This window comes from Drosophila serrata, unplaced genomic scaffold, assembly GCF_035046125.1.
Source record: "Drosophila serrata isolate PLE 108 unplaced genomic scaffold, ASM3504612v1 contig_359, whole genome shotgun sequence".
Lineage (NCBI taxonomy): Eukaryota > Metazoa > Arthropoda > Insecta > Diptera > Drosophilidae > Drosophila > Drosophila serrata.
This window is the reverse complement of record NW_028257257.1, coordinates 2,281,214-2,307,464: the sequence shown is the minus strand read 5'-3', so window position 1 is coordinate 2,307,464 and position 26,251 is coordinate 2,281,214. Positions and strand designations below refer to the sequence as shown.

At 36.3% G+C, this 26,251-nt stretch overlaps 2 protein-coding genes across 2 annotated transcripts; one reads left to right on the top strand and one right to left on the bottom strand.

Moving 5' to 3' along the window:
- Window positions 1-526: 526 nt before the first annotated feature.
- Window positions 527-4,530, bottom strand: LOC110185198 (protein terminus). The gene has a single exon (XM_086838660.1). The coding sequence runs from the start codon at window positions 1,778-1,780 to the stop codon at window positions 641-643; it is 1,140 nt and encodes a 379-aa protein (XP_086694786.1). The 5' UTR covers window positions 1,781-4,530; the 3' UTR covers window positions 527-640.
- Window positions 4,531-23,814: 19,284 nt separating this feature from the next.
- On the top strand, window positions 23,815-24,804 carry LOC110185259 (microtubule-associated protein RP/EB family member 1-like). The gene is made up of 2 exons (XM_020953998.2): window positions 23,815-24,078; window positions 24,148-24,804. Exon 2 carries the CDS (start codon window positions 24,148-24,150, stop codon window positions 24,754-24,756), a length of 609 nt encoding a protein of 202 aa, XP_020809657.2. The 5' UTR covers window positions 23,815-24,078; the 3' UTR covers window positions 24,757-24,804.
- Window positions 24,805-26,251: the final 1,447 nt, after the last annotated feature.

Below are 26,251 nucleotides of genomic sequence, written 5' to 3'. Positions count from 1 at the left end.
TATATGTATTATACGCTTTTAGTTTTATCGTATAGGTTTTCTTTTACTATCTATATAGGGATAAAATTTATACATTCAAAACTTCGCAATGTTTATGAATGTTTATCTTTTATTTACTAATTATATTTATAGTTTTGTCCATACTAATTCGCATTTATAGTTTTGTCAGAAGCTTCAAAATCAGTGAAGGAGGGCTTTCCGACCCTATAAACCATATATATTCTTGATCAGCATCAACAGCCAAGTCGAACTAGCCATTTCCGGTAGAAAAATAAATTTTCGAAATTTTTTCCAAATTTTAAAAGGGGTTACATCGTTAAAATTGTCAAAAAAATTTGCCAAAAATTGATTTTTTTAATATTCTAAAAGGAGTATGCAGATTTATTAAGCTTCTAAAAACTAGCATAAAACTGCTTTCCGAATTGAAATTATTTAATTTTTCATATAGTTATGATATTTTTAAAATTGAATTTGACCAAAAAAATTAGAAAATAAAAATATGGAATAAATTCCTGAGAAAGCACAAATTTTAAATCTTCTTGTTCGAATAAAAATGCCCTTTTCTGATTGCCAAGAGCCATATATTTCAATTTGCATTAGGATCTTAATTAATTAAAAGTAAAATACTCGATATTATTGACTATTTTCGCTTGCTGGCCAGGCCAATCCATTCGTATTTGAAGTATTCCTTCGGTAAGGGTATACAGTTCTCATGTAGCTCGATGGCGTCCTTGTCCATATTCCACACCATAAAATTCCGGCCACAGTCTATCTGCTTGTGGAGAGCAAAGTGTACTCGATCCACGAAATGCGACTGACACTTACGACACTCGAAGACCCGATCCTGGATATCCGTTCGCAGGAACTTCCTTATATTCCTGATCTCTAGAAGACCTCGAAAACCACCCACCACGTCCGTTTGCAGGACAAAAGTGGGTGTGTTTTCCACATCCTCTCCACGTAGGAGATAGGGAACCGTATACAATTCCTTGGTGGTGGTGCAAACTCGAAAGCAGTAGATATTAATGTTTAAGGAAGCAGGAATAGGTCGTCCTTTGTCCCCATGCTTGAGGTAATTCTCAGCAACCAATGCCAAGTCAGTGGATGATTCTTTAACACCACGTTCAAGGCAACCGGCTGCGTTCTTCACCCGATATTGTAGGGGAAGCTTGGAGACACAAGTGGCATTCGGTGGATAGCAGTGCCGCTTGGCAGTCACCTTCATCCTTTTAATCACACATGCCTCCAAGGGAACCCTTTGATGGAGCAGCACATAGTTGCTAATCTTCTCCAGCAGCATAGAGAATATCATGTCCACCGCTTCGCCAATATCCAAATGATGTTCAATATTCAAGGGACTACTCTCGTAGAACATTCGCTCCGTCTTTACGTCCACGTAGAATCCAACACTGACCTCCAGTTTTTCGGTGCCAAAAATAAGGAATCGTAATAATTGAGGCACTGCATCCATGCCTGCGTCCAGCAGAAAGTCATTCGTCCTTGCTGTGATGCTTCCATCGCACAGCATAAACACTTCGATGTCCTGATCCTCGATTGTTTTCAGGATCTTTCGCTCCTCCGTACCGATTTTAATATGGTGACTTCGGTTATTTGCGATATCGTTATGCCAGTGATGACTGTACGGCTCACTCACAGGTGTGCGACTCTCGCAGGTGGGACAATCCGCTCTCCGGGAACCATTTACAAATCGCTGATGGCGGAAAATTCGCATGCTCTCCGCGGTCTCGAAGATGTATCGGGATTGTGTACGCCTGGCCATGATTGGGGAGTTACTGATACTGGATGGAAAGCCTCAGGACACTATATATAACGGGTAATAGAGCATCAGGTAGGAATTAACAAGGAGTTAGAACCTCAGGTATAGGTAATAGGTGCAACCTCTCCTTAAATCCCCAGCTGGTATTCATAGAAACCTGCTACGCAGCAGGTAAAAGTATCCTTAAAAGTAACATATGGCTAAGCTTCACTGTATCTAGAAATACAATTGGGTGAATGAAAATATCCCCTTATATAATCACAAAGGATACACAATTAGGATAAACCTGGCTCTTAGTTCTATGGCAAGTCTGTAAAAATATAGATAGTTCTAAACTATAAAACATTAAAGTATCTAAAATTTCTTACTCCGTATGCCAGTGTTCTTATTTACACTGGCTTAATAATATTTTATTTAAATTTAATTCAGAAGCTTTCTAAATCTGAAAAGAAAATATCTTAAGATCATTTTCGGAGTTAAACCGTTTTTTTTTCACTCAGTATGCTCAATAATTATACATTGCTTAGCTTTTTGTCTACTTTTACTTTACTTTTTACTTTTTTTGTCTAATTTTAAATTATTGCAGAAGGATTTTTCTACTATAACAGTATCCTTATGGTTACCTTGACATAACTATAAAGCTAAATTTATATGCGTCCCTTTACCGTAAATTCCAAGACACATACCTGAAAGGAATTATAGGAATTATATACCCTTAAAGAGATTATAGCTAAGAAATGAAACTTGACTTAACCTTCTGCTTAGCATTTCCCCATTAACAATAACCAATGAAGAAATCATGAGAAATCCTTAGGATTTCTAGGTGTCCTATATAACCAATATTTTAACTGATGCCAAAAAAATGGTTCATATGTTATTAACATAACAATGCTTAACATCCAGCAGTTTTAATGTTAACATGAAGGACATTTTAACATGATGTAAACCCGAAAAAATACCCTTGTTTTGAATCCCACTTTGGTTAACATGCTGCACTTTAACATTTTGGCATAAAGGAGAATGCACAAGATATCCTTACAACATTTCAATGTTAAAATTGACCGACTTTTTAACACTTCCGGTTGCTGAACCGGCTTTTCCCCTGCAACTCCAACATTAAACCAGAGCTAATATCCAACCCGAACCTGGACTTTCCGAAAGGATGTGTTCCCAGGCCGGTGGAATTCGGCTCGGTGGCTGTTGCAAGGAAAAGTGAGCGATGAAGTGGCGGTGGCAACAGAGCGTCGCTGGCTTATTCCTGCGGTGGCCTGTTTTGCCTGCTTTTGGCCGTTTGGCTGATGGCTGATGGCTGATGGTTGTTGGCTGTTGGCTGTTGCTTTATGGCTTCTTTAGTAGTTGGAGCATATTTAAGGCGTTTCGTGCGTCCTTCACACGCACAGGGGCTGCATATGTATATTTATACTATATGTGGACACAGACACACATACATATATACATACTTTGTGTTTTTGTCGCTGAGAAACCTCACGTGTCCCTTGCAGCTTATGTGGGTGAACTACAACAACAAAATAAGGAAAATAAAAATAGAGTAAAAATATACATATATATATGAAAAATAGAAACAAACGAAAAAGCCGACAGTAAAAGTAACAGGGGGGGAAAACTGCTGGCTGGCATCTTTTTACGTTTTTCGGTTGTTGATTTTCCTATTTTACTCCTTGCCGTTGTCGTTGCCGTTGAATTTCGCTTTTGGCCGTGGAATTATGAGAGCTCCTCTCTTCCCATTTTCTGTTACTTTTCGGCTTCGCTGTTTCTGCTGCTTCTTCCATGTCCTTTGGCGTGTCTTTGTCCTTTGGTGTCTTGGCATCCTGACGCTCCGTTTTCCCTGTTATTTTGTTTGTAAGTATTTTCGCTCGTTTTGTTTTGGTCTGATTAAAAGTAAAGTTTTGGCGCGGGTTTTCCTTAGTTTTTTTGTATCGCGAATTACATTTTAATTTGGGACCCAGACGGCTAAAAAACAAAATTTTGGCCATACATTTTGGTTATTATTGAGGCCTCAAGGTAAATTTAGTAAATGTCTGAATAAGCTCCGTCCTTGAACCCTTTCTTTGGAAAATCCAGGTATTTATATATAGTATTTATGACCTTTTCAGCAAAGCTCTTTAAATTGCCGTTGCCTTAACTAATTTATAGGTAAAAAACTGTTCAAATTAATCAGATTATATGCCTAAAAAATAGACTTTAAATCTTTGTGTAAATTGTTTCGAATTACATTTAAATCAATCACAATTTATCCCTTACTCAAACCATTTAAAGTATTTAATTATGCGACTACTTTTTCATTAGTTCAATTCGAACTACCTTTGGTTTTTATTTTATTTGACCCACTTAAATGCAGGCCTCGAGTAACAACTATCAATTACAAAATTATTGATGAATATAAATGGCTCTTGAATAAGCTACAAATGTGCTTTTATTTATATATTTTTCTATTTTAACCCGATAAAATGTCCTGGCTTTAATGGAGTAAACAAGAGGGTTAAAGGCACTGGGTCAAGTTGGGGGAGAAGTTTTCCCCCCAGCTTATTCCTTATTATGGCTCTGTGTACATATTGTTGTGCCAGGACTTTTACTTTTTTTTTTGGGGCCCATCTTTCTCTTTGACGCCGTCCTTCGCCATCACCTTGCTTTCTACCTTACCTCTGGTAATTAACACTTTGTCAAGCTCATAAATCTTTAAACATTGATTTTTAATGGTGGCATTTTAACGCTTCGTCGAGCAGTGGGTTTCTCTCAGCCCCAGCACCCAAGGATACGTGCAAACGGCCGGATGGAAGGACATCCGAAGGGGCTCAATACCCGTGGGAAAATTAATAAATTATTGGGTATCCTGGGGGGGGGGGAGAGGGTAAGCACGTGATTGTTTGTTTTTTCCCCCTCTTAGATCTTCCCTGTCGGTGGCTGCATAAATTTGGTTACCGAAAAATGGCTGTGTTAAGCCTGTGTAAATCTTGGATAAGAACATGTCACTCAAATTTTTTGTACAGTTCTTTATTTTTTAAATATTTGTCTTTAAGAATGTTTTGAAGTTGTTTAAAATTGATGTATATTATTGAGGAAATTCTTGTTGCGTAAATAGAACAATTTTCCTCGACAAAAAGTGAATTAAAAAAGTGTTCGAATGCAAACTAAAACCAATATTCCATCTATACCAAAAAATCCAATTTTATATATATTTAAAAAATATATGTATATGTATTTTAGCATTTCTCTTTGAAGCTTTTTGGCATTAAATGCATTTAGTGCAGTTTCGACACAAGCAAACCCCTAGAAATGGTAAAGGAAAAAAGGAAGCCCGACCAATGTCCGCTCAGAATTTATATATATGTATATATAAAGACACAAGCACACAAATAAATGTTGTGTGTTCGAGTGTGTGGAAGGGGGGGGGGGGGGGCTGTGTGTCAACGAATTATGTCCCCCAGATGTCAGTGCAATACAAGCGAGAAACATGACAATCCCGCCTGCGACCGCCCACTAGAAAATCCAGCAGAAGCACTAGCTCCTGATGCACTGGGAGAACCATATCCATAAGTATTCATGCATTTGTGCAGGGCGGGTCAAAAGGCCACCGCCTCAACCTCAACCACCACAGCCACCCACACAGCAGCCACCACAGTCGCCTTTTTCTCTCTGAGAAGCGAGAGCTCATGTGCGTCTGTTTCTTTTCTTGTATAAATCTGAAATCCTGTCAGAGTTGGCTATTTGTATTTTTTTTAGAATCTATGATTTATTTCAGATTAAAACAATATAAAACATATACTAATATCTTTGGTAAATTCAAGTTTTTCAATTATCATAACTAAGCCAAAAATGCATTAATTTTAATTCGGAAAACTGTCCTGTGCTAGTTTTTATTTGAAAAACAAATCTGCATACTTAGTTTTTTAATTTAAAGAATTCAATTTTTTGCCAAATTTTGACAATTTTAATGATGTAAGCCCTTATAAAATTTGGAAAAAAATTTATGAAAATTTTTTTTCTTTGAAACATACCTAGATCGACTCGGCTGTTCATGCTGATCAAGAATATATATGATTTATAGGGTCGGAAACGACTTCTTCAATGCGTTTGACTAAAATTTCTATAAGTAAGGGAATAAAAATGTGTATATAAATAGAAAAATATCCCGAAAATGTAAAATTCTATTTGCCAAATCCTTTAGGTTCTAGAGACCTGAAGATGAACATTACAAATAGTATCTAACAGATACAAGCTACGAGAAGTCCCTGACGGATACAATCCACTTTATTAATGGATCGTGTTTACAGGCGAGCCCCCGAAAAAGTGGAGCCAATTTGTCAGTGGAAGTGAAAGCTCGATCTCATTTGCAAATATCGGCCAACAGCTGAGAGAGAGAGTGCCGCTCTCTCGCCAAGTCCGTCATTCTTCTTTCATCGCTCCCGAACTACAGTCGCTAAAAAGTTGCTGCTCGTGAAGTGCAATATTAATCAATCGAAATTCGCAGGTTGCGCGTCTTAATTTTAGTGTAAAACGTGTGTTTAATTAGTGGGCACTACTAAATAATACATATATCATAAAATAAACTCAGGCAAATAACGCAATCAATAGTTTTCGGCAAAAGAAAAAACGGAGCCCTGGCTGGCGACCGGAGGAGCTTTGAAGCCAGTGGATGGGATCTATACGGTACTTAAAGCTCCAAGTTCGGTCGTGAGCGAAAGAAGCGATGAAAAAGTTCGGAAAAAGTGCCGGTAAATCGAAAGGAATATCCCTCCAAAGGGATCAGATCCGGAAAACGGGCGAAAATCCGGAAAATCTACGGGCCGTGTTTGTGTGAATGTAAAGGTGGAAATTATTTTTTGTTTTTTTATGTGCTTCAAATTTATTGTCACTGGCCCGTATTAAAATGTTTCTGTGCATTGTGAATTGCTTGTGTACATTTGTGAATTTCCAAGGAAGAGGCAAGAAGAGCTTTCGTCGTTTTGACTTGCTGCACAAAAATACCAAGGATGAGACAAGAAGAGCTTTCGCTGTTTTGACTTGCGGCACAAAAATACCGAGTGAGTGACGATCATTTATTGTTTTTTGTTCTTGTTCCCCTTTTCGGTATTTTCTTTTTGACCTCAATAATTCGCCGTTAGTATGTGCTTGCCCCTGAAAATCATATGTAAACAAACGAAATGCAGCTGCTTTCTTACGGGGAGTAGATCTCGGAATAGGATCCACATTTGTGGATTGCAAATATCTATTTTCTCCCACAATCAAATTTTGAGTTGTATACATTTTTTAAAGGTTAATATGATCGGTAATAATTATTATTTAAAATATTATTTATTTTTATTTTTTATTTTTAAAAAACCTATTAATATTTTTGTATATCATTTCACTTGGCATCACTGGCCTCTTCTCCTTTCATTTTCCCAAGGAAATGTGGGGTCGATTTGAGGTGGGTGTGGCCGAATATATTCACATTTGTCAACAACAGCTGGGAGCAGGGGGTAGCGGGGGGTGGCATGCACCATCACTGGGTAGGAGAAGCAACAACTCGGTGGACGTGGCAGCCAAAAGACCAGAGAAGGAATGAGGCTTCGGTGCGGATCCTGCTCCTGATTCTGGCACATCAGCAGCTTTATTATTATGCAAATACATACAAAATATGAATTATGTTAATACCCAGTGTACACACACGCACATACAGCTCTGTCCAGAGTGCAACTTCTTGCAAAGCCGTCAAGTTGTGTCGCTAAAGTGTGGGTGGTGGGAAAATCCCCCATTCTTGGAAAATGCTCCAGAGCTCGTGTGAAAGTTTTTTGTTTTTCTGGCTTAACCATTTTTATTGAACGTGCTGGTGGAGAGCTAAATCCTTTTGCTAGATGAGGAGGCTTCCGTTGGCTTTGGCGGCAAAACAATCTCTCAGATCAAGTGGCTTGTCGGCGGAGATATATTTCACAGTTTCTGTGTTAAATAAACTTTTTCAAAATATGTTTTATTTATGCCACATTTGTGCTTTAGGCATTCTTAATTTATTGGCATCGCTGACCTTTTAAAGCAGGCATTGAAACCATACAAAATAATGTTAAGAATCCTTATTAAATTCCATAAAATACAATTTTTTTGTTATATTTTCTTCAAATTATTGCATTGATACATTTTTCAACTCTTCTTTTATTTTTTAATAATTCCATTTCAATGGCTTTGCTTTTAATTAAAGCATTCGGCCATTGGCATTCTTATTATTGAAAAGCAATTCCTCGAATTCCAATTTCCATTTAATAGTAATAATGATTTGCTATTATAATTGCTTATCTGTGCATTAAGATTTGCATTTCCATTACATTAATTACATAATTGGGACAGTAAACTTTACCCCACACACACTTTCCCTTAACTCACCGTTGAACATTCAAGGTTTCTCCGATTCTCCGATAGTGTTCAATCAAAGAGATTGAGAAACATTGCGGCTTTTCATGGGGCATAATATTGCTCCTTTTGTCATGTGACCCAAGTGCGATTGCTTCCCATAGGTGGTATTCCTTCGATGCTGAAACACTTGGCAAATGCAATCAATCTTCAACGATAAAGGCATAACAGCAGCGAAAGGTGAAATGTAATAATTTAAGCATATCTAAATGCAATCGCATGGGTTGCCCTGCTTCTATCAGTGCACTGAGGAAAATGTTAACTTGGAAAATTATTATTAATAAGCTTTGGTAAATAATTATTTAAAGGGGTTTAAAGTAGGTTACTCTGGGATTATATACTTAAAGAATGGCAGAAATTCAGATGATTAGTTAGGGAAATTGAGTACCTAGGCATCATGATGATTTTTAGGGAATAAATTCTCTAAAAACAATATTCATAAATAAATCAGCTTAAAGGGAGTATGTTTGAGGTATAAATTCTTAAACAAAGATTAATTAATAAACCATCTTACAAGTCTATAATTAAATACTTGGGATCTACTATTCATAGAGTCCCATGTTTACCTGATATTGTCTCCTTTGAATTTATTCTTTAACCAAAAACTTGAACACTCTCCACAGTTTCTTACTATGGTTCTGTTAAAAGACATTTTAAAGGCTTTGATATAGAAGTACTTATATTTATATATTAAATATATCAACTGATATGTAAATTTTCCCCCGTGTATATCCATTTCGTTGCCATTTTGCTTCTTTGAGGTCTACAAAATGGCATCGCATAAGGCGATAAGTGCAGCTGCGGCAGGAACAGTGATGCTGCAGCCATTGCCAAGAGGAAACAATACTTTTATGCCTCGGCTTAGGATCTGAGTGTCTTCGTTTCTGGTGCCCCCGTAATAAATTGTTTTTGCATAAAATTTCTAAGAATAATGCCTGACAGGTGAGGCCAAGGCTAGAAAGCATACAGAGACTGACTCTGAGACAGAGATGGCGACGGCGACATAGAGAGAGAGAGAGAGCTCGGGGAAAATGCATATAAAAATTCTTCACCTTTGCCTCGATTGCATATTTATCATTTCCAGCTGCCAGAAGGTATGGCTGATGGTGGGTTTTGAGGATTTTATGCTAGTGGAAAGCAGGACACATTGGGAAAATGCACGCATGGATTGTCAACACTTTGAACTGAGTCCAACCTGTGTATCCCCCATCTCTCCAAAGAGCCATTGAAATAGCTAATGCATTCAACAGCTCTGTGAAATACCTCAGCTGTATGTGAACAAGTGTGTATATTTATATATATTTTATATGTGAGGGAATGAAATATATATCTATGGCAAAATCAATGCTCTCCATATAAATATGCTGAGTTTGCTGTAACAATTTTACACAATTTCCCATTTGCCACTCGTTATTGCCTAATGCGCTTATGAAAGTGGCCTATTACGATAATGCCAAAACGTTTGCCGTTTTCTATATAAACGTATATATAATCTGATCCCACTTGTTAGTTGGTTTCATTATGAATTTTGATTTAGGGGGGGAGTAAGGTAGGGGAATTTAACAATAAAGCCATTGTAAAAAGAGTTCTGAATATAATGAGCAAAATTGGGGTTTTCTTATAAAGGGAATGCTTCTCTTTAGATATAAAATATTGTGTTTATTTTTAAGGATGGAAAATAATATTGAAAATCAAAGGAATATTTAATATTGTAAGTTTAGCAAATAAAAATACTATTTAACAATAGAAAGTTATTTCCTTTAATCCTTTCCAATTGTTTTCTCAGCCATTGCATTATTATTTAGTGTTGAGTTTCTTATTTCTTCCTTATTTTCACTATAAAATATAATATACATTTTCAAGAAAGAGCATTCATTGGCTTACTCCTAACTATATCAACATATTTTCCCTTTCCGTTGTCATGGCGAAGGACAAAAGCATGCTTGATAAAACAATTGCAATTTGTTTACACATGCACCGGGGCTCCTATGGTCCCCACTCTCCTCTGGCCCGTATTTGCTGAGTTAATAGTTTATTATGTGATATTATTATTATTTTGCCGTGCGGATAGAAGCATAAGGATGGGCATTATCGATGAGAATTTGCTGCCAAAAGGGTTTTTGTTGCCACTATTGTTTTGTGCCATTTTGTGCCCTTAATTATAATTGCGATTGTGATGATTTAACAATGACAATAGACAATGCCCATTACTTGCCACCAGAGTGTCTTTGAGTTGCAATTCGAGCTGAACCATTTGAGTTATTAAATGGTTAAAATGTGCATTGTATTAGCAAGTACATAGCCCAAGGCTTAAATATCTGTCAATGTGGCAGATATATCGTAATTCGTAGAGGGTCAGTGGCATGTGGCATAATGGCTTTAATTCGCACTGAGAGCTTGTTTGCTTACAACAATGTGTCATTATAAATGCCTTTTCAGTTTGTTGCAAAAGGATTAATTTGTTTTAGTATGGAAAATATTATATGAGCTGGTAATTATTACTAGGAATATTTGTATAAAATCTATGGGAATTTGCTTAAGTTATGCAAGGAATATGTCTTTGATTAAAAGTTATTTTCTCCTTTTGTTTAAGGAATAAGTAAATACAAACAAAGTACACTTGATTCCTGACGATTTAAAAAAACGTTTAAGGTCGTCTTTTGATCGAAGAACTTTATGTGTGTGTAAGTTGAAAACACCCCACAAAGTATGCTATAGAAAATTGTACAAATTGAATTCAATTGAAATTACTACATTGCACATTTCTTCACACACACACACACACACACACACACACATGTGTGGCACCCTCCTAAGCTAACTAGCCAGATTTTCCCCCTTATCTTTTGGGATTTCCAACCTGTTGATCTTCACTTTGCAGCTGCTGCAATGCCCCATTTTTGCGGCACGTTCTCTGGGCGAGCGAGCGTCCTTCGTCCTTCGTCCTTCGTCCTTCGTTCTCCCTCCAGGAAACGTACCTTTCAATGGCTCCTAATATGCGCTCAACGCTGCCACAATTCGCAATACACAACATGGTTTTCCACCTTCCCTCGCAATTGCATTCGCCGTGTCAGTTTTTCCTTTCCGTTCGTAATGTTTGTACTGCTGCTTTTCCGCATGCAATTTTACGGGCATCTAAGCAGCGGCAACAAATTTCCGCAGTCCGTCCGCATTGATCCCCGAAAATCCCCCCTGTAACATTTTCATTTTGCATTTTGTGAAATTGATTTGGTCAGCAGTTTGTTGCAATTCCAATGGAAATGAAAATCTATACATACATACATATATTTCTGGCCAACATAAAAAAAAGGGATAAAGGATAAAGGGAAATTGGGCAAGTTTTAGCTTTCGGTTGCGGCTTATCTCCGGCCAGGAGTTTAATTACAATATGTGCTTGGATTTTGTATTTTATAAGGCGATTTTCGGGTTGCCTATTTTTATGAATTTGACCTAGATTTTGGGCACTTGTTTAATGTGTAAAATAGTTGTAAAATCTGTAACATATTTGTAAAAAAAATGAGGCTAGGAACTTACCAATTAATAAAACTATTTAGGACATTCTGCAAATACTTGATAAATTTGTTGTGTTGTGTAATTTTATTTAACACTAAATTAAATTGAAACTGCAACAATTTGTATACTTAAATTCCGTAAAATTGAAAGGATATTAAGTACACAATCTTCCCATTCCCGTTCCACCTAAGACCAGTTTATGCACATCCATTTATTTCTTTTTCTAACGCATTTCACCTGTGCAGCATGTGTTTGGCATTTAGTTTGGTTTTTTTAATTTTTGTTTTCACTAGAAGTACCCAAAAAATAAAAAAAACAACCCAGTTTCGTTTGTTGCTGGGCAATCGTGCGATATAAATGGAGATATATTCGTATGTATATCTATCATCTGAACAATTTCCATGTCGCGCTTTTAGAGCTCGTCACTGCAGTTTTGTTTTCTCTTTGTTTTTTTTTTATTTGTGCACCATCGACGACAGTATTGTTATCCTTACGTTGCGCTAGTTTACCTATCGGTCATATCCATCGATAACAGCCCAAAAATGGCGATATTTCCAACCCGCAATCAATAAACAAATAAATCTGCGCCCTCCCTGTGGCAGTGGTATATGGAAAAAAATTTAATAAAAATAACTGAAGCAGTTGGAGAATTTTAAAACTATTCAATCTTTAAACTTTATTTAATAATAAAAGCGTTATACTATGTAATAAAGCTTGCAAAATGAATAGTTATTGTTTAAACCTTGTTAAAAATATTTATTTATTTATAATAATATATTTAATTCACTTAAATAACAATAATTAAAGATATATTTCTCTAAATATTATAGGGGTACAGTTTAGCTGTTTAGGCTTTAAATCTTAATAATATAAAAAACCATAATATAAATTTGTTATAAAAAATTTCTAAATATATTAAAATTAATTCTCAAGCTGAAAAATTATAAACAAAGGCAATTTTAAATTGTTAAATATTTTTGTATTAGTTATTTTGTAAAAGGAGCACTTATTAATATTTCTATTTGTACTTTTAGCGTTAGATAAATATTAAGTTTTTAATGAGACAAATATGCAATTAAATGCAATTACAAAAATATTCAATTATATTCAATTAGAGAAATATTAAATCGAAAAAATATTAAACTATTTGCCATGCAATTTAAATTCAATGTTCTATAAATACCATTGAGTTATTTGCCTTATATTCAAATGCTTTACTGTATTTTATCGGTGGAAGCAGCTCCCCACCAACCTCGCAAAACCTTGTTTGCATTTTTACCTAGCTATTAGGTAAACAACAAAAAAAAGTGGAATAAAATTTGTTTGCCAGGTTAGGGCCAGGGCTTTTTCACGGAATGAAAATATACTATTTTTTTTATTGTGCCCCGATTTTGTTTATTTTCAGTTGCATTGCATAAAATCCCAAGCGCTTGCATATTTGTTGCTCTGCTTTTTTTTTTGTTTTTTTTTATTTTCCATTTTCTATTTTATTTTTGTTTTGTTTTTAGGATCTGCAAGAATCCGTAGCTTTCGGCAGTTGGTCACTTTTTTGGCCCCTGCTCGGTCTGTCCCCGTATTTGCTTGGGGTTCTCTCATTTTGCTGGGTCGTTCGAAAAAAAGTTTTTTGCCAATTTGTTGCATTTTGTTGACAATCCATGTGACATGGCTGTGACCTCCACACAGTACTCGAAACCCTTCTTCCACGGCTCCCTTTTGGGCTGTCTGAAGGGTCCGGGTCCTGTTGACTTTGAGTAGCTGGGCAAAGTTCGGTTCCAAAGTTGGTTAAACAGTGGGGCGTGTAGGTGAATCAGTCTCTGAAACTGTGGACTCTGGGCGTGGCATGTCAGCAGCTCGGTTTTTGTTTTTCAAAAAACAGAACGACCAGAGCTTCAATGCAGAGTCCCTTTCGCCCTCCAACATTTGCTGACTAATTTTACGGTGCAGGTTGTCGAGTCAGTGGGTCGTGGAAAAAGTACATTTTGTAGCTGACTTTTGGCTTTAAGGTATGTTTTTGAGGGGGGAGAATAATATTTGCCAGGGTTTATCCTTTAAATAAGATTATTCTTTTTGCTTTGATGGGGTAATATAATTTAAATTAGAATGTTGTAATGCAATGGAAATATAAATCTATAAAGGTAAATAATTAAACCTGAGATATAGAGGTTTTTAAGCGACTTACAAATGTTTTAAATTGGAGAAAAATGTAAATATTATATCATGCAGGTGTCATGGTCACGGAAAATTACATATAAATGTGTTTTAATTGCCCGAATTTAAGCTATTCCCCATAATCCAATTACAAACTGCAAGAATCTGTCAAAATTAGCTTTCTTTCTCGTTTTTATTTTCATTTAAATAGTTTGCTCTTTAATATAGCTAAATAAATTGTATATTAAGGGCTAAATTCCCTCTTTAAATTTACCAACTTCCCTTAATTTTTCACCAAAAAACTAGTCTAGTTTCCAGTTCATTCGCTAATTTACTACCGACATCCCCTAATTAATCACCAATCTGGCGACCATAAAGGGCTATGCAAATATCACGCATACGCCGTGGGCGCCCAGGCAGCAGCGCCATCTGTCGTCCATTTCTGGGCAGGCATTGAGGCGTGAAGCCAGAACTACCCACGTCACATTCCCATTCACATTCACATTCAGAGCCACATCCACGTCCATGGTCTAATGCCGCAGCAGCCGGCGGCATAGAGAGAGAAGAGAGAGATTTTCCGATTTGTGGGAATGACTTATGGAGCACTTTTGGGGTGCCACGAAGGGAGGGGCAAAGGTATATCCCTTTTTAAGGCACCTTAATCATGGCAAGGAACTTTTGTAGGTAGGGGCCCTGGGAGCCTTTTAGCTTTTTGTTTGTAATGAAAATTGACATGCCCTTCGTCGAATTGTTGCACTGACAGACGTGCCATAGTCCTGGGCTCTCTCTCTCTTTGGGCTCCTCCTTGCTCTTAGGGCTCTTCCTTTCCCTAACTTCCCTTTCCAGTGTGAGCTTTAGTTTGCTTTTGTTTGGTCCCGACGCTTTGTCTTCGCGCTGTTCATTTACCGTGGGCCATTCACAAAAGGGCCGAGGGCACAAATCTACCCTCAGTGTTGGCATATCCCTCAATGCAGCCCGGAGCTCGGAGGAGGCACCTTTATGACGAAGATGTATCGGCCTGTTGGAATCCCAAGTTTGTGAGTGAGAGCACACACACGACACGAGCTTCATTCCCATCTCTACTCCCAACTTGTTGATGAATTAAAAATCAGCAAACACCGGGACGAAATGCGCTTTCCTTTCCTGCGGAGCCCTTAAGTGGAGGGGCTTTAATGGATCATGCCAGTAATTGTGAGATTAATTTTAATGTTCCAGTACAGTCAAGTGGTTGCGCATATTTTAGGATAATCTGAATTGTTTGCTTAATGGAAAAGGATATGGGATTATATGTACAATTCATTTATTTGCTAATTATAAGACTTGAAAGCCAAGGAATTTGCTTAAGAAACTATATATTTCAAGAGGTAATTGTTAAGCTAAAGTTATTTGATCTAAGTAATTCCTTTAATATCTCTCTCTGCAATCTTTTTTTTTTCTTTTGAAATTCTTTTAATATTTGCTAATTCCTTGGACCTTGCGTTGGGAATTTTTTTTTTTTTCATCACCTAATGAAGCCAGAGTGGAGGGCTCATTAACCCATGCTCGGACCTCCGTCGTCCTTTATGTCCTTTCAGCTCCCAGCACTATTATCTGCGTGTTATAAAGTTATCTGGCCATCGCATCTCTTTCTCTTTTTGCTCGCTCTTCGGCCGGCGTCTGTGCCGCGGACAGTTCTCTTAATTGCTTGCCGCGTAATTAATTTAATTTCGGAAAACTTAAAACTGGCTCCGACTCCGGCAAGTCGCCATGTCTCCTGTCTTCTGCATAATTAAAACAAAGCATCGGCTTGCCCCGGTCTTCTAATGAACTTTATTAAAGCAAAGCGTCCAAGAAAGAACAACTTTTAAATAAAGTTTAAGGAACAAAAAAAAAAAAATTAATATGCCAATTTGTGTTACTCTTTTTTTTTGTTTTCACCCAGCATTTTCCTTCAAATCCTTTGTTGTTTCTCTTGTTGGCATAACGGACAAAAATTTTATTACACGGTTCAGTTAACAAAGTCTGCTATTGATTTCCTCTCCGCCGGATAGGTGAAAAGAATCCTCCGACAGAGCGGCAGCGAAAAAGCTGAAAAAAAAACAAGAAAAGGTTTTTGGTTTTTAATAAAAATTAATTGAAAAGGAAATGGGTTTAAAAAAAGTTGGCCCGAACACCGGGTTCGCGGAGGGGGGGGGGGGGGAATGTCTGAAAAGTTTGATTTTTCCTCATGATGATGGAACGGAAACTCACTCCAAAAGCTGTGGAATTGAGCGTGCTATTAAATTGATTAATTGGTTGGGATACATATATATATATATATATTTATAGCAATCAGATTTAAGTTAAGAAAGAGTTTTCATTTAATTGCCATTTGAACAGGGGGAAAGGTGCAAAGAGAAAAGTTTATTCAATCCAATTGGATTTGTATCTTTAAAAAAAATATAAATACATTTGTTGCAACTCTCACGGGACTTTGTCAATCGTCGTCGAATTACCTCAAAGCAAAATCCAGCTTTAACATAATTAAATTGCGGGACTTACAGGATACCTTTTGATGACACCTTTTGATGTGATTCCCCCTGACGATGGACAGACCTGCAGCGCCAGCAACTTCATAATTTCAGACAGCCCTTCACTCCGAGGCTTTTGCCATCCGTTTTCCCCGTCTGTCAATCCTGTCAAATCCTTTGCCACCGTTTGTCGTCCCAGCACTTACATCGGATTGCAGACATTCGTCGTTGCCCCTTCTGGCAACTGGAAGCTCCTCGGTTTTATCAAAAATTAATATGACGAACTACTCAGACTCAGACAAGGCTCCCCTTGCGTCTGTGGAATGTTTTTGCACAAAGGGCATAAAGATTTGCTGGCGCCTTTTGCATTCAATTTTGCAAGGAAATCCAGAAAGTATGGATAGAGGGGTTAGGGGGGTTGATATATTCATCCATATAAAGGTTTGAAAGAGTGAAAGAGAGAGAGTGGAATGGAGGCGAGATAGACAATGCCTTTCTGTGTGCAAACGTTCTCATTAAGTCGGAGGACTCAGGCGCCTTGTCAAGTCAGCGTAATGAAGCGATAAGCTGCTGACATATTGCCAAGTGCAACCTCAATCCATACATAGCCTGTGCAGTTGCTCCTACATCCTCCCACACTCCCTTTCCTCCAACCTGCTCCTCCGTCTCCCTGCTGGTGCAGCAATTACCAGACAAACAACAATAACAGTTTGCCATGCAAAAATCAACGTCGAAAGTTCAACTGTTTGCAAATAATTTGCAAAAATCGTTTGAGCTTTGACTTGATGTTCCAGTCCCCCCTGTTTGTCAGAGTTCCTCCTCCTTAACCCCCTACTGGCGGATAGTTCATCTGCAACTACATTGTTTGGCACACATATGTACCTATGTAGATCTATGTGAAGTCTTGCACTGAGCGAGAAATCTATCTAACGAATAAATAAAGTTTGTTTTCGAACAGGCATCAAAAGCTAATTATATGTTATAGTCAATAGAAATATATAAAACTATTTAAAACATTTTATTTTACCACCTAAATAATTCTGGCGCAGGGAATTAAGTCAAGAGTTTAAAACAAAGTGAAGGAATCGTTTCCGACCCTATAAATTATATATATTCTTGATCAGCATCAACAGCTGAATCGATCTAGACATCTTCCGAAACAAAAATTAATTTTTAATTTTTTTTTTTCTAAATTTCAAAAAAGGTAAGATGGTTAAAATTGTCAAAATTTAACAAAAAATAAAAAATTAAACTCAGTATGCATATTTGTTAACCTAACAAAAACTAACACAGGACAACTTTCCGAATTAAATTTAGTGAATTTTTGGCTTAGTTATAATATTTGTAAAACTTCGTTTTATCTAAAAAAAATTTCATATAAAAATATAAATATAAAATACACATATTTCATATAAAAATATAAATATAAAATACTCATATTTTAGATTTTTGGGCATGTATACGAAGGCCAAAAAGGCAATGACTGCCAAAAGTCATATAAATTTCTATTTGCAATCAAAATCTTAATCAATAAAGATTACATCGCTTTGTTCAACAAGTTTGAAGCCATCTTTATGCAATATTTTCGTAAGAATAGCACTATTTGTATTCAGTGTCTAAGCCATATTCACACAAATACCAAAAAGCAGAGAGGCAGAGTCTTATCGGCAGCTGAAAATACCGTTCGCGTTTTGCCTTCTTGTCCGACCTCGCCACGCAACGCTAAGCATTTTGACTATGCCATATTTCACAAACGTACCAACAAATATATTCAGACATATGGATGCATTCACATCATTGGTATAGCTATCTCTATACAGAAGTATATATACATATACGAATCCGTTTATATATATAGCCAAGGCACAATGCCAATGCTGGGTATCATGGTTATTGAAAGGAATGATAAAATACTTTACGCATTGTTGCAAACTCTTTGAAAATCTTTTTTAAATTTGGTTTCCCTTGAAAGTAGAAATTATTATAAATTATTTAAACGTCTAACATTTATACGTTTCCCTTAAAATTAATAAATTAAAGTTTACAATCATCTCTTGGATATTTTACTTAATCAATAAAGTACATGCTAGGTTAAAGCAACTTCCTTTTCCTGCCTGCGGCTGAGTAAGAGGTATGAATAGTGGAAAATGTTCCGGTTTTAACCGACATGCCCTCGCATCGACTTGGCATTTTTGCATCAAAAAAAGGATGCCTAAGGATCCCCCGCATCTTTTCAGTCGCAGTTTCAGTTTCAGGTCGAAGTTGAGTTCGAGTTGCGCACAGCTTCACGGCTTGTTTATGGCAGCAGCATGTACATATGACAGTTGCATTCAATCAATATGCAGGCAGACGCATCCAGAGATACAAGCCCAGTCCACTTGGGCCTGATTCTGAGGGCCGGAAAAGGGTTTTCTGGGTTGTAGGATGTCGGTGCCAGGGCCTTCCTTCTATGCATTTCGAGTTGCATACTTTTGTGCTGGCGCCTGCGACTCGGATTGGCATTCGCAATCGCATTCATATTCACGTTTCGCATTGAACATTGCATATTGATCTCGATAGGGATGAGAATTGGGTAGGTAATAGCTGGAAAAGTATAAGAAATACTAAGGATTAGAGAAATCATAAGAGAAATATGCTGCTAGATGTTTTAGAGGTGTATTATATCAATTTCTGAATGAGTTTTTAAGAATATCACATCATACAACTAACCCTTTTTCATGTAAAGGTTTTCAATTCCAATGAAAGAACCCGTTTCATTATTCATTTAATTTTTAAACTGTATTCTTAGGTATTTAGCATCACTGTTGGTTGAAGCAGAGTCGTCATACTTTGCATTGTACGAGTATCCAGGGGCTTCGTTTCGCTCCTTTTGTGCTGGAATTTATCAATATGCATTCCGTTCGGTTCGGCGTTTGGCCGGCGATTTTGCATACTTGTGAGGCACCTTACAGCAGCGTTATTATTAATTTCCCAGGATCCTCTTTTAAGGGTCCTTCGATGCCATCCCCTTTCGTGTCGTGCCGGGGCGTGTTCGTGCTTAATGTTTGTCCAGTGCCACATGCTTGTAATGTCTCCTTTTTTCTGGCTGATATCCTTGTTTCTCCGATATTTTTCTCTTTGCTCCTTTTTGAGCAGCTTTTTTCTGTTCTCCCCTCTGGCCACTTGACATTGTGTCTCGCATTACCCCGCCCATCCGACACTTGTCACCTCTGAAATACAATAAAAGTAACACTTCAAATGCCAAGACACACTCTCGGGGTCAAGGTGAAGTACAAGGAGTGCTCCTTGTTGTTTGGACATCGAGGGAAAAGGGAGCGGCGGCATTCCTTGGCATTGTGGCAATATTTGAGGTTGCGAAATAATTTCAAGGGAATTTTGGGATTTAATTGGAACTGGGAATTCCCGCAGGCGAAATCAAGCATTGTTTTTATTCCTCCAGTCAACCGAAAAATAACAAAAAAAAAATTCTAGGGATTATTGTAATAGAAAGTGAAATTCCCAAGAATTATTTATGGAGATAAAATATCAAGATTATTGACACTTTAATGATGGGGAAAAGTTTAGAAATCTTTTATATAACGTAGTAAATTGGGGTTTTTAAATACATATATAAATGAATTTAATTTGAGTGTTTTAATGAATGTATGTAGAAAAAATGGGGATCTTTGTAAATTAATCGATTGTATGTATAAGAAATGTATATTAAGTAAAGAAAAATACATATAACTACATTATTTGTTGTATTTTTTTTAAAACCTATCCTTGTTCCAGTTCCTTTGTATATTTAAGGCACTTATTTTTCGCAATTTACACCTCAATTAGATAGCCATCAATCTATATACCTTTCAAATTTCATTAACTTAACGACTAAGGACTGACTTAACCCTTAACCCGATCCTACTTACCCTTCTCTTAACCCTATTGTAAAGCCCAGTCATTTCTCATCTCTGGCTTTTCTTTTTTTTGGCTGCGTTAAAAGCTTTTTTAAGCCGCTTTTATCAGGTCTTTTATGGAGACCCACCTCATTTCTCGGGTTACGTATAGTATAGTACAACTCTTTTGTTTACTTAGGCATCCCTCGCATCCCTCACGCTTCCTTCAACATACATACATGTCATTACAAACAAATGCCACATCCTCGGGCTGAGGCCATTTGAGGTCTATAAATAAAGCCCAACAATGGGTCCTCCGTCTAACAGATTTCCTACGCACCCCCATGGAAAGCCCCCCTATTTCCCTGCAGGACGCGTTAACGTAAAAGATTAAATTCGTTACACGAGCAAAGCCCAAAAATAAAATAATAAAACACAAGAAGAAAGGATTTAGAGGAGTGGCTCGACTAAGGAATGCTGATTATGGATACCTTTTAAAATAAAAAGGATTTAAATAAGTATTTAAATAATTAATTAATCAATTAATCCTATGCCTTTTAAATATTAAATCACTTAAAATTTAAAAGAAGTTTCTGGCTTATTTTTCCTAAGAAAAATTTAGCATACTTTCCCGCGCCAGTTAGTCTTTTTCCCACAAACTCTATATAATATATACCCTTGTGTTTTACGAGTATCGAGTCTGAAAACTGGTAAACATGATGTGCCACGCCCCCCTTGGGGGCTGAAATTCTTGGGAATTCTTTTCTTCTTCGGTTGTTTTGGGTGGAAAACTTGCCTCTTTCTCTCATATATATTTTTTCTTTATATTGTTTCTTCTTCTTATTGTTTTTCCGCGTCAATTTCCTATTTGTATTTGTGACAATTTCTTTTCGCTTTGCACCGTTTCCTTGGCTTTATTGCTTTTCTTTTACTTTCTATTACACTTGATTCTTTCTCACAGTTTTTTCTTTATTTATTTTTTTCGGTTGGAGGTTTTTGTTTTCCTCATTTTCAATGTTTGTTTGACTTTCCGACTTGCTTTTGTTGCTTTCTATATTTATAAGTAAAAGTGTTTCTGTTTTTTTTTGGAAACAAAAGGTGAAAGTTTCAGTTGCTATTTGCTCTGGACTCTTTTTGGTATATATTTGCTCGTTTTTCGCATTCTGTTTCGTTGCCTATTTGGGGTTTGAGTTGAGACTTTGATTGGCATTAAAAGTGTTATATGAGCTACGCATAAGTTTTAATAGCCTTGCGGGAGCCGTCATCGTCACAGACAGACAGACTGCGCTCAGTGGCATATAATTTCTGGCTTTTCTTATGCCGATTTTCCATTTCCATTGCGAAACTGTCGTCTCGTTCTCGTAATTGCGCTTGCTTTCCCTTTTTTTCCCATACTTTCTGCAGCCCCTCTGGGCTGTGTGTATGTGACAAAGTTTCGGTTTGATGCTTGGACTTTAGTGTCGGCCATAAAATACTTAGTCTCTAGCGGGTGTGTGTGAGTGGCCACTGAGAAGAAAATAGGAGACTTTTAAATGCATAGTTAATAATTATACGAACATATTTTCTTAAAAAGTTGTAACAAAAATTCAAACAATATTGTACAAAATTGTTTCCATTAGAAGCTTTTCATTTTATAACTCCCCAATTTCTCCCACTGCAGTAGTTGAGTTTGGGAATGAAAACGCTTGTTTTTACACTCTTTCCTTGATGTTTATTGTTATGCCATCGCCATCAAGCATCAGTCGTAGCTTCATCATCATCAACGGAATTGTCATTGTCCTTGGCGGTATTCAATCAAAGCTCAAATAGCCAGGATTAGTAGAAGAATTCTATTCGTGTACTTTGTGTACGATTTTCATGGCCCTTTAATTGCTCCAGAATAGCTGATTTGATGGGGGATTTTGCAGTTATAGCCAGGTGATAAAAGCAGACGTAAATAAAATACTATTCTATTAATTGATTAATCCCCAATGATTCAATCGAAAAAGGAATTGAATTGAGTTATAATTCATTGTAATGTAAGGTAATGAGGGAGGAATATCTAAGGTTTATAGTTGTGGGTTGATTCATGTATTGTATTATTTCTTTAATTGGTTATTTATACTGAATAAGCATAATAAGCATATTGTACTAATAATTAATGAAGTTTTTCTTCTAGAATATTTATTATCCTTAAAAGAATCTTGATCTTGAATTCTATCTGAAAGTCAGAACGCTTAGTGATGGTAAAACGTTACTTTCACTCTCACTTATTTAGTACTCTTTCGAAATGCAAAGTAATTAACAAAATACACAAACCAATCACTTAAAAAACACTTGTATTTATTTTCCAATTCTACTATATACGTATTTGCTTGTAAGAAAGAAAACCCTCAACAAATTTTTGGCAAATCTAAAATGAAAGGCCCCCGAAATACACGAGTAAACTTTTCATATGACTTCAGCATTTCACACAATCAACAAATTTAGCTTTCATTGCTTTCTGCCAGGTACAATTTATCAGAAGTTTCATTTCAATTTCCCCCGGGTTCCTACGTTCTCCTCAACTATCCCTTACAGGTCTTAACCCAACTAAACAAGGAAAAACTTAAACGAGCAACAACTTCGCATTAAGCAAACAATTTGCTTCTCATCGTTCTGGTTGCTTTTGTGGTTCGAACAGAGTATATATAAATGTTTGGGATACTCTTTTCATTATTGGAAGATATATATATATTTTGTAGTAAAAATATTAATCTATAAGAATTTCCATTGAAATCAAGTAAGAACTCCGAAAATAGGGTTTTATGTGATAGGTCTTAAGTGGCTATTAAGTAAAAGTTGTAAACATTTAATATGTGGTTTTGAATATAAAAATATTTAAATACATTTCCGTATTCCAAGTTTCGAACAGCATTACCCTGTTCGGTGTTCGTTTAGCGAAACATTTTTCAAGTTGTTGTGTTTTCTTGTTTGAAAATTTAACCACAGCAGAACGAAAGTAACGGCAAATCTTACTTTGAATATTTCATGAGTTAAGTTTCCATTTCATTGTTTCCACAAAATTGTCTTCACTGCTCTTTTCCCGTGCCCTCTCTCAATGCGTAGCTTCAAATTGTTTTCGCTGCTTGTTTTCTTTTCATATATTTATTTTTTTGTTTTTTGTCAGGGATGGGAAAATATTACTGCGAATTTCAAATGCAATTTGCTGCACTTTAAAGTTGTCTTCCTTTGCCCCCGATAAACATCTCACTCGGTGCAGTTTTTTTTATTGTTTGTTTTGCCACTGCAGACACGTACGACGAGGAAAAGGAGCTCTCGAATGAAGTTGGGACACATGGCTGGAAAAAGAAAGAAAAAGTTTCCCATTTCTGCATTTTCCCTCATTTTCCCTGCTGCTGCTGCTGCTGCCTTTTCTCTTCTGGATATTTTTCTTTTATTATATGATTGCCATAAGTTTTTGTCGCGCTTGCTTTGCTTTGTGATGATGTGATTGCAAATATATAAACACGTTTAATGGCTCGAAATCTAATGGCTTTGGCTCAGAGAGTTCTTTTGAGCTTTGAGAGAAAGAGAAAGTTTAGAGGTTTATTAAATAAAAGTATTTGCTTTATATATTTCCCTTGATGATGATGTTTAAAGACCTCTTTTTGGTTAAAGAGATACTTGTTTACTATTAATTTAGAAGTTTGTTTAAATCAAGCTGGCCAGGTGTTAACTGGGACTCTTTCAATTCTTAGTCGAAATTCAATTTGTGGCAAATGAGTACCTCTCTCATCTATCTAGATTTTAAAAACTTCAATTTTATTTTATAAATTTCTTTTGGATTTTTAATGATTTAAGATTTTAGATAACTGATACGTGGTAACTTTAAAAAGTAAAACAGGAAGATCTTACGGTTTGTTGTCTTGTTTTAATTACAAACTAAGCAAGTGGAAGTATTACCCTAATTTTCCCCCCATTTTAGATGTCAAAAACTTACAATTCCGTCCACGTGGATAACGTGTGTTTTACGAAGCACCACCAGGGTCAGTGGTCACGCTTTCAGATCCTGGCCTGGATTACCTCCGAGTTAAACACGCATCTCTATAAAATTGAAGATCTCGGCACCGGTGCCATTTATTGCTGCCTCATGGAGAAGTTATTTCCGGGTATCATAGATATGCCGAAAGTGAAATGCCAAGCTAATCAGGAGTACGAGTTCTTGTATAACTTTCGACTCGTACAGAATGCCTTTGACCAGGTTCAGGTGGCAACACAAATACCAATGGCCGATCTTGTTAAGAGGCGCCTCTGTGATAATCTGGAATTTGGTTGCTGGTTTAGGCGACTCTACGAAAGGAACTATAAAAAGCTTGTCCGGCATGGATACGATCCTGTGGCCGCTCGCGGTAATCAGTTCATCGGATTGGGTCCTTACCGAGCTCCCACAAAGAACGCGTTGCAGGTTATGCGGGCTCATCGCCGTTCTGTCCGGGTCTTCCATAATCGGGATATGGTTCCGCTGCCGGATCACTCTGCAGGATCCAAGATCGGTGAAGGTGACCAGCTCGGGGTTGAGGGATCAACAAAATAGGCAAAATAATTTGTGTAAAAAAAATTGTATAAACTGAAACTGAAGTGACTTGAAAGCGTTTTTTATTCCATTTAACTTTTAACTTAATTTAACACAGTTATATTTTATATTTTCTCATTTTAAATAGGTATTGTATTGTATTTGAGTCAGAAAAAAAACTACATAGGTCCGGTATACATTTAATGGATGATTTTATTAATATTTAAAAAAATTAAAAATTTTTTGACAAATCATATTTTAAAAAACTCATAACTCAACCAAAAATGCATTAAATTCAATTCGGAAAGCTGTTCTGTGCTAGTTTTTACAAGTTCAATAAATCTGCCTACTTAGTTAATCATGTAACAATTTTAAATTTTTTGCCAACTTTAAACCCTTATCTTTTTTTTAAATTTTGACAACATTTTGACCAAATTTTAACAAAATTTTTTTTTCGTCCGGAGTTATCTAGATCGACGCAGTTTTTTGTGCTGATCAAGAATTTATATAGTTTATAGGGTCGGAAATGACTCCTTCGATACGTTTTAAGCTTCTGACTGAAATGAGAATCCCTGTTTTTGGTATAAAAAATAGATGGGAACAGACATTACGAAGTTCAAATAATATTACTCTTGTGTTGATTAGAAATTTGTCATCTCTTCCGTATTCATTGTATTATTCTTTTATTCATTATTTGATTTAATGATAGTATTTTCTAATGCAGAATTATTTTCTAGTTAATTTCTAACCACAACCCAATATAATTTTAATGGATTCTTATTAATATTTGAAAAAAAAAAGACAAATTTTTCGACAAATCCTATTTTAAAAAACTCATAACTCAACCAAAAATGCATTAAATTCAATTCGGAAAGCTGCTCTGTGTGTGTTTTTAAAAGGTCAACAAATCTGCATACTTAGTTAAACACGTTAAAATTGTCATTTTTTTTTTGAAATTTTAACGTTATCTTTTTTTTTCTTCAAATTTTGTCGAAATTGTTAAAAAAAAATTTTCGTCCGGAGTTATCTAGATCGACTCAGTTTTTTGTGCTGATCAAGAATATATATAGTTTATAGGGTCGGAAATGACTTGTTCATTGTGTTTTAAGCATCTGACTAAATGTATAATACCTTTTATCTCTATATTTATACTCTTGAAAATTAAATTCTTTATTTCATTAAAATCTTTAAATATGCACTCAAATTGGCCTGGCTTTTTGAGAGATATTGAAGATCCCCCATGTTTTTTAGAAGTATCTTTCTTTTTATTAACATAACTATAGTTAAGCCTAAATTGCAGTAGAATTTAATTGTAGATTTCCATATAGGCTAAAAAAAATCTTCTTACGCTTGCAATTTCCCAATTCTTCATGGCGGTCATCCATCAAGACATCAAGGAACCCCCACATCCTTTCCCCCCACTCACAAATACAGACTGAAATTTGCAATCACAGACTCACACACACACACACACACTGATGGGGGGGGGGGGTTGATGAGTATGGGGATGAAAATG

What these genes read in the sequence shown, in the direction of transcription:
- LOC110185198 (XM_086838660.1), bottom strand. Translation starts at nt 1,780, where the DNA reads ATGGCCAGGCGTACACAATCCCGATACATCTTCGAGACCGCGGAGAGC.
- LOC110185259 (XM_020953998.2), top strand. Translation starts at nt 24,148, where the DNA reads ATGTCAAAAACTTACAATTCCGTCCACGTGGATAACGTGTGTTTTACG.